This window comes from Ictalurus punctatus, unplaced genomic scaffold, assembly GCF_001660625.3.
Source record: "Ictalurus punctatus breed USDA103 unplaced genomic scaffold, Coco_2.0 Super-Scaffold_100, whole genome shotgun sequence".
In the NCBI taxonomy this organism is placed as follows: Eukaryota; Metazoa; Chordata; class Actinopteri; order Siluriformes; family Ictaluridae; genus Ictalurus; species Ictalurus punctatus.
In genome coordinates, this window is record NW_026521086.1 from 2,023,848 (window position 1) to 2,035,782 (window position 11,935).

Below are 11,935 nucleotides of genomic sequence, written 5' to 3' on the forward strand. Positions count from 1 at the left end.
ACTTTTAATTCTGTTCTCCGTATTTGCAGCGTTTTCAGGCTTATACTTTCAGTATTTACAGGCCTGTGCTCGATGGATCAGAAAGCTGTATGATAACAAACCATATCTCTCTTTCTCTCTGTGTGTGTGTGTGTGTGTGTGTGTGTGTGTGTGTGTGTATTTATTACCCTACCTCACTGCCCCCCCCCCCCCCCCCCCCCAGAATAAACAGGTAGACAGTGAAAGTGAAAGTGAAAGTCAGTCTCCATTTAGTGTGGAGAAGAAAATACACCATTTCAAAAGTAAAAACACAGTGAGTATCTACATCTAAAGCTATAATATATAAACACACTGATGTACACCAGAAGCAGAATAGTATTGTGGGTTTGTACTGAAGTTTGAATGTACACAGGTTGTTTTATGACTTGATACAGTGACTATTTCCTGTAAGTGAACTCTGTGCTGATACAGGGTTTGATTTAACACGCCGATGTTGCAGTGAAGTAAACATGTGTCCTGCTGTAATCTGGAGAAGGAGACATGACCTCCAACATGAGTGTGTCTGGAGAACAGGACTTAAAGAGAGACGAGAGGTGAGTTACTTTTCCATTCACCAGCAATAAACACACACCGTCTCATGGAACAGATCTGTATCTCTAAACACTCACTAGTTAACAGAGGAACTAGACTTTGGTTTAAGGTGTTTAATAGCAGTGAATATATCACTGATCTGATCTAAGAACAGTTTAGAGAAATCATTCACTGAGAGAAGAGTAAAAAGGACTGTGTAATGTGGAGGAGAAGAGCAGCGTAGCTTTGAGTCAGTGAACTCTACAGGCTTTAAGACCCAGCTGAGTCAGTTATCTGTGATTGGGACTCCTGACATCAGTGTAATTCCTGAGGTATGAGGTGTGTCTCCTGTTTGAATAAGTGTGCAGACTGGAGCTGAATTAAAAAGATGGAATTATTGGTGTTTAATGATGAACACATTGTGTAACAGTGCTGAGACAGCAGAGTATTAATTATTGCTGATATTTCTGTTTAATTCTAGAATGAAGGAGGGAAAGAGATCAGACTCACCAGAACCCAGCTGTGTGTCCATGAAGAGTGACTGATCAATGGAGCAACCACTTACCTTCAGAGACGGAGCCAGTTCTCCTGATGTGAGGTCAGTACAGTGAGGTGTTTTACAGCAATGTTCCACCTGATCAAACTCACTGGTCTCATTCTGAAGCAGTAAAACACTAAACTGTGCAGTGCTGCAGCTCTCAGACTGGCAGTGAGGAAAACTGCTTTAAGAGTTCAGTTCAGCCTGCAGTCCCTGAGCTGGAGGGTCTGTGGTGCTACACAGCAACATTTACACCTGGGACATTAATGACTAGATGACTATTTTATTCATAAACATGTTAGTGTCAGTGAGAAATCCTGAAATCAGTGTATTGTGTTAAGAGGATAGTGTTATATATCTGTCTCTGTATTTATTAGTGTGTGTTGTGCAGCTATGAATACATATAGTCTATATTACATCATGTGTTTTATTTCTTCACAGACCACAACAGAAGAAATCAAACCTCAGCAGAAATCAGTTGGACTCCATATTCAAGGTGTGTGTCTTTTTAATGTGTGTAACTTGTGTGTGAATATGTTGCAGGTTTTTTTTTTTTTATTTAAGATCATGACAATTTACAGATTTAATAATGTGCAGCAGCATTATGGGTAATTGGACAGAATTTCAGCTGTAACTGTGGTAATAGAAAGAGACTTTTATTCTTTTCACAAAATAAAAGCATCTCTAAGTGTGTAACATTATAATATTTAGATGTGTTCCTGTGTGTTTCTAAGCAGGAGCTGGAACACAAAGTCATCACTCTGATAAAGAATGAGCTGAAGACATTTAGGAAGCTCCTGAGTCCAGATTACCCAGCATGCACTGAGAGGGAGGTGGAGGATGAGGAGGATCTGCACAGTGTCAGAGAGGTAGCGCTGAAGATCACACTGCACATCCTGAAGAACATGAACCACACAGATCTCGCTAACACACTGCACAACAGTAAGAGCTCTGAGTCATGGCTTTATTCCATCAGGTCCACTTTAGAGAAAGGAAATAGTTTTAGATAGGAACACTTTTAGTTTGAAGTTTGAGTTTAGTATCATGTACATCTGCTGCTTTTCTGTTCTGTTCGTGGTCCAGCTTGTGGTGACTCTGTACAATGGTCCTGTTCCTTCAGGAATATTTACTACATGAATCAGGAATGAACAGCAGCATTTCAATTTTACATTTAATCCTGTGTTCAGTGATTTTACATTAAAACATCTTATTACTTTGTTTATTAGAGTCTGTGGCCTCTGTGTATCAGACAAAGCTGAAATCCAGCCTGAGAGAGAAGTTTAAAAGAATTAATGAAGGAATCTCACAGCATGGAAGCTCAGCACTTCTGAATGAGATCTATACAGAGCTCTACATCACAGAGGGTTGGAGTGGAGACGTCAATAATGAACATGAGGTGAGACAGATTGAGACAGCGTCCAGGAGACCAGCAGCACAGGAGACACCCATCAAATGTAATGATCTCTTTAAAGACAAGTCCATCAGAAGTGTGCTGACGAAAGGGGTTGCTGGAATTGGAAAAACAGTCTCGGTGCAGAAGTTCATTCTGGACTGGGCTGAAGGAAAAGCAAATCAGGACGTCACCTTCATGTTTCCACTTCCCTTTAGAGAGCTGAATCTGATGAAGCAGAAACATCTCAGTCTGATGGATCTTCTTCATCACTTTTTCCCTGAAATGAGAAAACTAGAATTAATAGACTCCTACAAAGTGCTGTTGATCTTTGATGGTCTGGATGAGTGTCGACTTCCTCTAAATTTCCAGAAGAATGAGAGATTGTGTGATGTGACAGAGTCAGCCTCAGTGGATGTGCTGCTGACGAACCTCATCAAGGGGAATCTGCTTTTCTCTGCTCTCCTCTGGATAACCTCTCGACCAGGAGCAGCCAATCAGATCCCTCCTGAGTGTGCAGAAAAGGTAACAGAGGTACGAGGGTTCAGTGATCCTCAGAAAGAGGAGTACTTCAGGAAGAGGATCAGTGATCAGAGCCTGGCTGATAAAATCATCTTACACATGACGTCTTCAAGAAGCCTCTACATCATGTGCCACATCCCAGTCTTCTGCTGGATCTCAGCCACTGTTCTAGAGAGAATGTTGGGTGAAGCAGAGAGTGGAGAGATCCCCAAGACTCTGACTCAAATGTTCACACACTTCCTGATCTTTCAGATCAAACACAAGGACCAAAGAGACCAGAGAGAGTATCCTGGCACTGGGAAAACTGGCTTTCCAACAGCTGGAGAAAGGAAAACTGATCTTCTATGAGGAAGACCTGAGAGAGTGTGGCATTGATGTGAGAGAAGTGTCAGTGTACTCAGGAGTGTGTATCCAAATCTTCAGAGAGGAGTTTGGGCTTCACCTGGGGAAGGTGTTCAGCTTTGTACATCTGAGTGTTCAGGAGTTTCTGGCTGCTTTATACACATTTCTCTCCTTCATCAGCAGAAATGTAACAGAACAACCAACCATTAATCTGTCTGATCTTCTCAACAAGTCAAACATGTCTGATCTCCTCAAGAGTGCAGTGGACAAGGCCTTACAGAGTGAGAATGGACACCTGGACCTGTTCCTCCGTTTCCTTCTGGGTCTCTCACTGGAGTCCAATCAGACTCTCTTACGAGGGTTAATGCCACAGACAGGAAGCAGCTCTCACAGCAAACAGGAAACAGTCGAGTACATCAAGGAGAAGATCAGGGAGAATCCATCTCCAGAGAAATCCATCAATCTGTTCCACTGTCTGAATGAACTGAATGATCATTCTCTAGTGCAGGAAGTACAGACTTACCTGAACAGAGGAGGTTACAGTCGTCTCAGGGGAACCATACTCTCTCCTGCTCAGTGGTCAGCTCTGGTGTTTGTGTTACTGAACTCAGATCAGGAGCTGGATGAGTTTAATTTGAGTAAATATGACCGATCAGAGGAATGTCTTCTGAAGCTGCTGCCAGTGGTCAAAGCCTCCAGAAGAGCTGTGTGAGTATTTTTATTTATAAATGTATTACTGCATGGTTTATGATTTTAATGTAACACTGAACTGCACTGTTTGGATTAATGCTGGTTAATAATTACTCTAATCATCTTTAAACAAACCTCTGGTACTGTTAAAGAAGAGTTTCACTCTTTACACCAACACGTTACGTCTGCACTGAGGGCGGGGCCATGTGGACAAAACCTTCTATCACCATTTATTACCTTTTCTCTAAAACTGATGAAGAAATGATCTCTACAGAATAACTGCATGTATTCATCACTGCTTTTTGATCAATTTGTGATCTAATCACCAGTGAAAGGCACTTTTTCTTTTCTCCTTTCATTTGAAAGTTACATTGAACAGAACTTCACAAACGAGAAGAAGAAAAACAGAACACTGTCACCATGGGAACAATATGAATACAACATGTGACATTGGTGATATAGAGGATCTAGGAAAATATCTATCCATAGACATGATTGATTATTCTATTTTCTGGTCCTATGATGTGTATCAGCGTATCACACCGCCCAATCTGCACTGAGGGACACATGTGAGAGTGTCGTGGAAAACAATCTTTCCAACCTAAGTTAAAGACTTCAGAGACAGAGGGTTTGTAGATGCCAAAGGTCATCAAACTTTATTGAAACAACAAAGTGAGACAGTCTGCAGAAAGTCTGAATTAAACACACACACACACACACACACGTCTTTATATACTTTTCTGAAGCAGTTAAATTATCCCTAGTCGGGGCATTAACCTCTTCTTTCTGAAAACAAACCAATCTCCATCGCCGTAATGAATTATTCATATCTATATGATACATTACATTTGTGGTGCATGCGTTGTTAGTTGGATTTTCTTATGGTTTTATTGGGACAAGGTCATTTTTTGCAGCGCATGCGCCTTGCGTTGAATTTTCTGAAAGGTTTCATCAGGACAGGATTTTTACCTTGTCCCAAAATTCACCCTTATGCCTTAATGACTTTCTGACTTTAGTCCCAGCCTGGTACACTTCATTCTGGAAGTCTGATCTGTTATTGTGACACTGGTATTGAAGCTTAAAGGGCCTTGATTGGAAACACAGTTCTGGTGAATGTCTAATTGCTCATTTATTGCCAGAATAAAGCTGCTTTAGACAAAACACACGGTTCTTCTAACTCAGGTTAGACAGGACATACAGAGATACAGAAAAACACCTGATGTTCAGTAACACATAGATGTCTTCTAGCTCACTACACACTTACAACAGAACTTGATTAAAACTCTTCTGTGCTTTTTCACTTTCACACCGACCTTGTTTGGTTTGGACCGATCAGACTTTCTCTTTAGATTGGATCTGGTGTGGGATTAGTTTACAGGATGAAAGAGGATTGTCCTCGAGGACGGATTTCCAGTTAGCAAAAATATCATAATCCCTCTGTGCAGATCAAGGGATGCGTCCTGTTTACAACTTTAATCTCTAACAAAAAATGTGTGAATATTTACCATAAACAAACAAACAAACAAACAAACAAATAAATAATGCATGCACTGTGTGAGACGGATTTCCAGTTACTCGTCAATTTACTCCACACACTCTCTCACACACACACACTCACTCACACACACACACACTCTCTCTGTCTCTCTCACACACACTCACACACACACACACAGACTCTCACACACACACAGACTTTTTTACATGTACGTCCCTTAAAAATGGTTTCCATTATTCAAACGAAAACCCTTCTGATTTCATTTCAATAATAATAATAATAATAATAATAATAATAATAATAATAATAATAATAATAATAGTAATGCTGATGTGGTGTCCTGTCCTCTGATTTGTGTGTGTGAGAGAAACACACTCACATTTCTGTTACATGGTAAAGAGTAAGTGTATTATGGCTGTGTGTGTGTTTGAGATCAGTGTTCTGATATTTCATCATTTCTCTTCCAGTCTGTGTTGGTGTGATCTGACAGAGGAAAGCTGTAGAGTTCTGTCCTCAGTTCTCTGATCAAACTCCTCCAGAGTGAGAGAACTGAACCTGAGTCACAATAACCTGCAGGATTCAGGAGTGAAGCTGCTCTCTGCTGGACTGGAGAATCCACACTGTACACTGGAGATACTGAGGTACACACACACACACACACACACACACACACACACACACACACACACACACTGTACACTGGAGATACACACACACACACACACACACACACACACACACTGTACACTGGAGATACACACACACACACACACACTGTACACTGGAGATACACACACACACACACACACTGTACACTGGAGATACACACACACACACACACACACACACTGTACACTGGAGATACACACACACACACACACACACACACACACACACACTGTACACTGGAGATACACACACACACACACACACACACACACTGTACACTGGAGATACACACACACACACACACACACACACTGTACACTGGAGATACACACACACACACACACACACACACACTGTACACTGGAGATATATACACACACACACACACACACACACACACACACACACACTGTCACTGGAGATACTGAGGTACATGCACACATACACACACACACACACACACACACACACACACACACACACATACTCTCTCACACACACACCCACACAAACACACCTACTCTGTCTCACACACAAACACTCCCTTGTACTTCCCTTAAAAATGGTTTCAATTATTATAAAGCATTTATTCAAACAAAAACCCTTCTGTTTTAATTTAAATAATAATAATAATAATAATAATAATAATAATAATAATAATAATAATAATAATAATAATAATAATAATAATAATGTTGTGGATAAAAATGACATGAAATAAACATGAGGGAGACTTAGTATGAGTAATATGTAATTTTATTGATAATTCACAGGACTGGTGGGTGCATAATCTTGAGGAGAGCGGTGTGGGGGGGGGGGTGCGTCCTGGGGACATGGGATAGTCAGCGAAGGTGAAGTGAGAGGACCACTGAGAATGGGGCGGACTGACAGGTGAGAAGAGGGAAGAATGGTCGGGGCCCAGGTCAGAGAAGGTGACATCTTCCTCAGACTGAAAGCTGGCGGGGGGTTCTGGCTGGGTAGAGGCGTCAATACACATGTTCACGGAGCAGATTCTGTATCGGAGAGGGGGGGGGACCCCGCATTTCCATTTATAGAGGGGGTGCTGCAAAGAAAGTTAAGTAGCACCATGATATCAGCAGTGAGATGCACAAGCTGATAATGAGTGTCCAGATCGAGATCCAGAACCAGATCCAGTAAAGGGGAGAAGAAGGAATGACAATGGGCACGTAGACACACAGAAGCGGTATTAAGCGGTTATTGACGAATTGGATTCACACTTTAGAGATCTTTAAGAGTACTACACTATGGTTTATTAGTCGAAGAGTCAAAAAGAAGTATAAGAGCTGAGGAGTGCTAACACACACACACACACCCCATTATAACTTTATAAGAATAATAAAAAGGAGTATTAAGATATTATAAGGGTAATATGAATGAATGAATGCCTTTTATTGTCACTATACAAATGTACAATGAAATTAAGAGCCACTCCTTTTTGTTCCGTGCACACATGTACATTCAATAAACAAGAAGAATAAATAGATAAATAAACAAGATAAACAAGATATTGGGGTGGATGGGGGAGGTACTATGAAATTCACAGTTTTGAGACACTATATACATATGCTGTGAACTCAGTACATGTATGTGTTTATAATGGTAATAGCTTTCGGGAAGAAACTATTCTTAAATCTACTAGTGCTTGTTTTGATGCACTTGTAACATCTCCCTGAGGGCAACAGATTGAACAGATCAAAGCCAGGGTGAGAACTGTCCTTAATGATGGGTTTTTCCTCTGCTGAGGCAACGGTAGGTGTAAATATCCATCAGGGAGGGGAGAGGGCAGCCAATGATCTTCTGTGCTGCTCTTACTACTCTCTGAAGCCTCTTCCTGTCTGCTGCGGTGCAGCTACTCTACCACACCGTGATACAGTATGTCAGCAGGCTCTCGACGGATGAGCGGTAGAAGATCAGCAGCAGATTGGAGTCCAGATTGTACTTCCTGAGAACCCTCAGGAAGTGTAGCCACGTTTGAGCCTTCTTGATAACCGCTGTGATGTCCGTCCAGGAGATGTTTGCAGAGATAAGGATGCCAAGAAACCGGACGGTGTGGACCCTCTCCACACACTCACCATTAATGAAAAGGGCGGCCAGCTCAGTGTTGTGTTTTCTGAAGTCTACAATGAGTTCCTTGGTTTTCTTGGTGTTTAGAGTCAGATTGTTCTTTGAACACCAGGCTGCCAAGTTTAGGACCTCCTCTCTGTAGGCTGCCTCATCTCCTTTTGAGATGAGTCCGACCACTGTGGTGTCGTCAGCAAACTTGATAAGATTATTGTTGTGGACTGGTCTACAGTCGTATGTGTAGAGACAGTACAGGAGGGGGCTCAACACACAGCCCTGTGGAGAACCTGTGCTCAACGTGCGAGTGGAGGAGAGGTGGGGTCCGGGTCTCACTGTCTGGGACCGGTTGGTGAGAAAGTCCTTTATCCAGGCACACGTGAGGTGGGGGAGGCCAAGGGTGACCAATTTGGTGATGAGAATGTCAGGAATTATTGTATTAAAAGCCGAACAGTAATCCACAAAAAGCATCCGGACGTAGCTCTGTTGCTGCTCTAGATGTCTCAACACGTAGTGGACAGCTATGGCGATAGCATCCTCTGTGGATCTGTTCGCACGATAAGCGAATTGAAAAGGATCGAAATCTGGGGGGAGGTAGTCCTTCATGTGCTGAAGAACCAATCTCTCAAAGCCCTTCTTGATAACTGGAGTGAGGGCCACAGGACGATAATCATTCAGGCTAGTGGTGGGCGACTTCTTTGGCACTGGGATGATTATGTCTGATTTTAGGCAGGCCGGGATGACTGCTTGGGCCAGGGAGAGATTGAAAATTCTGGTAAAGATGTGGGCAAGCTGGTGGGCACATGATCTGAGCACCTTACCAGGTACACCGTCTGGGCCAGCAGCCTTCCTGGGGTTCACTGCCAGAAACATCCGTCTAACATCGTGTTCCCTCACAGTAAGTAGAGTGGTGCAGGAACCAGAAAGGAATGGAGGCAGGGCTGGACTGGTACGGGGGCCAGATGAGGGTGGAGGTGGGGCTGGAGCAGATGAGTGCTGTTGTTGTGATGTTTCAAAGCGAGCAAAGAAGCAATTTAGCTCTTCTGCCAGCATCGCACTCAGGTCTCCTGTTGTCGCCTCACGTTCTCTGTAGTTCGTGATGTTCTGTATGCCTTGCCACACCTCCCGTTTATTTTTTCTGGACAGGTGGGACTCTATGCCCCTCTTATAGGCCGCCTTAGTTTCCTTAATACCACCTTTCAGGTTGGCACGGGCAGCTCTATACAGAGCTCTATTACCAGCTCTATTATTATTAATATCGTATAATAATAGAAAATTCTTTATAAAAAAACAGAATAGTAGGATATGTAGGACAATAGAAGGGTAATATAATGATATTATGAAGTAGGAAGTACATTAAACCATTTTTCAAGCAGTATAACTATATATAAAATAGAGATATAGAGCATATATGAAAATAAATTATAGACTAGAAATACAGGAAAAAGTAACTTACTCATACTTCAGATGGTGAAGATTCTTTCTCACAAGGAAGGCCTTAATTTTAAGAGAAAACCATGAGGAGGCATTTATAAGGGTAGCTGAGTCAAGCTGCCCCCCCCCCCCCCCCCCCCATGCGAGATAATAGTGAGACCAAGGTCACTCGTTGTTTTGTCTCTCCACTTTTGAAGCTAATGGTAAATTTAAAAGCCCTGTTTTTTGAGCTAATGGTAAGTTGAATAGCCGTTTTTAGAACATAATAGTAATGTAGATTAGCTCTTTTTTAACCCTATTGGTATTGATATCATAGTCTTTTTGAAACATATTGGTTATTTACTGTGTAAATACAGTATAAATACTGGAGCTCAAGCTCAGGGTGTCAGATCACTTCTGAGAATTCTCTTCGGTGTGGATCTCGTGTGGTGGAACGGAACAATAAATCTGGACCCTTGCTTCTTCTCACTCACGGCTGGTGTCTTTTTTTCTATCTCCAACTGGGTTCAGAGGTAGATGTGAGTATTTGCTTCTATGTTGAATTTTAAGTGTTTTGGGGTAATAGGCTAAATTTGAGCCAGCAATAATGATAACAGTAATAATAATAATAATAATAATAATAATAATAATAATAATGCTGACGTGGTGTCCTGTTCTCTAATTTCTGTGTGAGAGAGAAACACACTCACATTTCTGTTACATGGTAAAGAGTGAGTGTATTATGGCTGTGTGTGTGTTTGAGGTCAGTGTTCTGATATTTCATAATTTCTCTTCCAGACCATGTTGGTGTAATCTGACAGAGGAAAGCTGTAGAGTTCTGTCCTCAGTTCTCAGATCAAACTCCTCCAGTCTGAGAGAACTGGACCTGAGTCACAATAACCTGCAGGATTCAGGAGTGAAGTAGCTCTCTGCTGGACTGGAGAATTCACACAGTACACTGGAGATACTGAGGTACACACACACACACACACACAGTACACTGGAGATACTGAGGTACACACACACACACACACACACACACAGGAGATACTGAGGTACACAGACACACACACACACACACACACACACACACACACACACACACACAGTACACTGGAGATACTGAGGTACACACACACACACACAGACACACAGGAGATACTGAGGTACACACACACACACACACACACACACATACACACACACACAGGAGATACTGAGGTACACACACACACACACACACACACACACACACACACACACACACACACAGGAGATACTGAGGTACACACACACACACACACGCACAGTACACTGGAGATACTGAGGTACACACACACACACACACACACACACACACACACACACACACACACACAGGAGATACTGAGGTACACACACACACACACACACACACACACAGGAGATACTGAGGTACACACACACACACACAGGAGATACTGAGGTACACACACACACACACACACACACACAGGAGATACTGAGGTACACACACACACACACACACACACAGGAGATACTGAGGTACACACACACACACACACAGGAGATACTGAGGTACACACACACACACACACACACACACACAGGAGATACTGAGGTACACACACACACACACACACACACACACACACACACAGGAGATACTGAGGTACACACACACACACACAGGAGATACTGAGGTACACACACACACACACACACACACACAGGAGATACTGAGGTACACACACACACACACACACACACACACACACAGGAGATACTGAGGTACACACACACACACACACACAGTACACTGGAGATACTGAGGTACACACACACACACACACACACACACAGGAGATACTGAGGTACACACACACACACACACACAGTACACTGGAGATACTGAGGTACACACACACACACACACACACACACACAGGAGATACTGAGGTACACACACACACACACACACACACACAGTACACTGGAGATACTGAGGTACACACACACACACACACACACACACACACAGGAGATACTGAGGTACACACACACACACACACACAGTACACTGGAGATACTGAGGTACACACACACACACACAGGAGATACTGAGGTACACACACACACACACACACAGGAGATACTGAGGTACACACACACACACACACACACAGGAGATACTGAGGTACACACACACACAAACACACACACACACACACACACAGGAGATACT

General features: G+C 42.6%; 1 protein-coding gene across 1 annotated transcript in view; it reads left to right on the top strand.

Moving 5' to 3' along the window:
* The first annotated feature begins 246 nt into the window (after nucleotides 1-246).
* Nucleotides 247-11,935, top strand: part of LOC128629623 (NLR family CARD domain-containing protein 3) — a 16,875-nt gene continuing 5,186 nt past the window's right edge. Inside the window, exons 1-8 of the mRNA XM_053678370.1 lie at nucleotides 247-292; nucleotides 451-572; nucleotides 1,031-1,147; nucleotides 1,529-1,583; nucleotides 1,822-2,029; nucleotides 2,314-4,049; nucleotides 5,997-6,170; nucleotides 10,489-10,662. Coding sequence (XP_053534345.1) covers nucleotides 1,098-1,147; nucleotides 1,529-1,583; nucleotides 1,822-2,029; nucleotides 2,314-3,347 — 1,347 coding nt within the window. The 5' untranslated portion in view covers nucleotides 247-292; nucleotides 451-572; nucleotides 1,031-1,097 and the 3' untranslated portion in view covers nucleotides 3,348-4,049; nucleotides 5,997-6,170; nucleotides 10,489-10,662. The remainder of the gene's footprint in view (nucleotides 293-450; nucleotides 573-1,030; nucleotides 1,148-1,528; nucleotides 1,584-1,821; nucleotides 2,030-2,313; nucleotides 4,050-5,996; nucleotides 6,171-10,488; nucleotides 10,663-11,935) is intronic.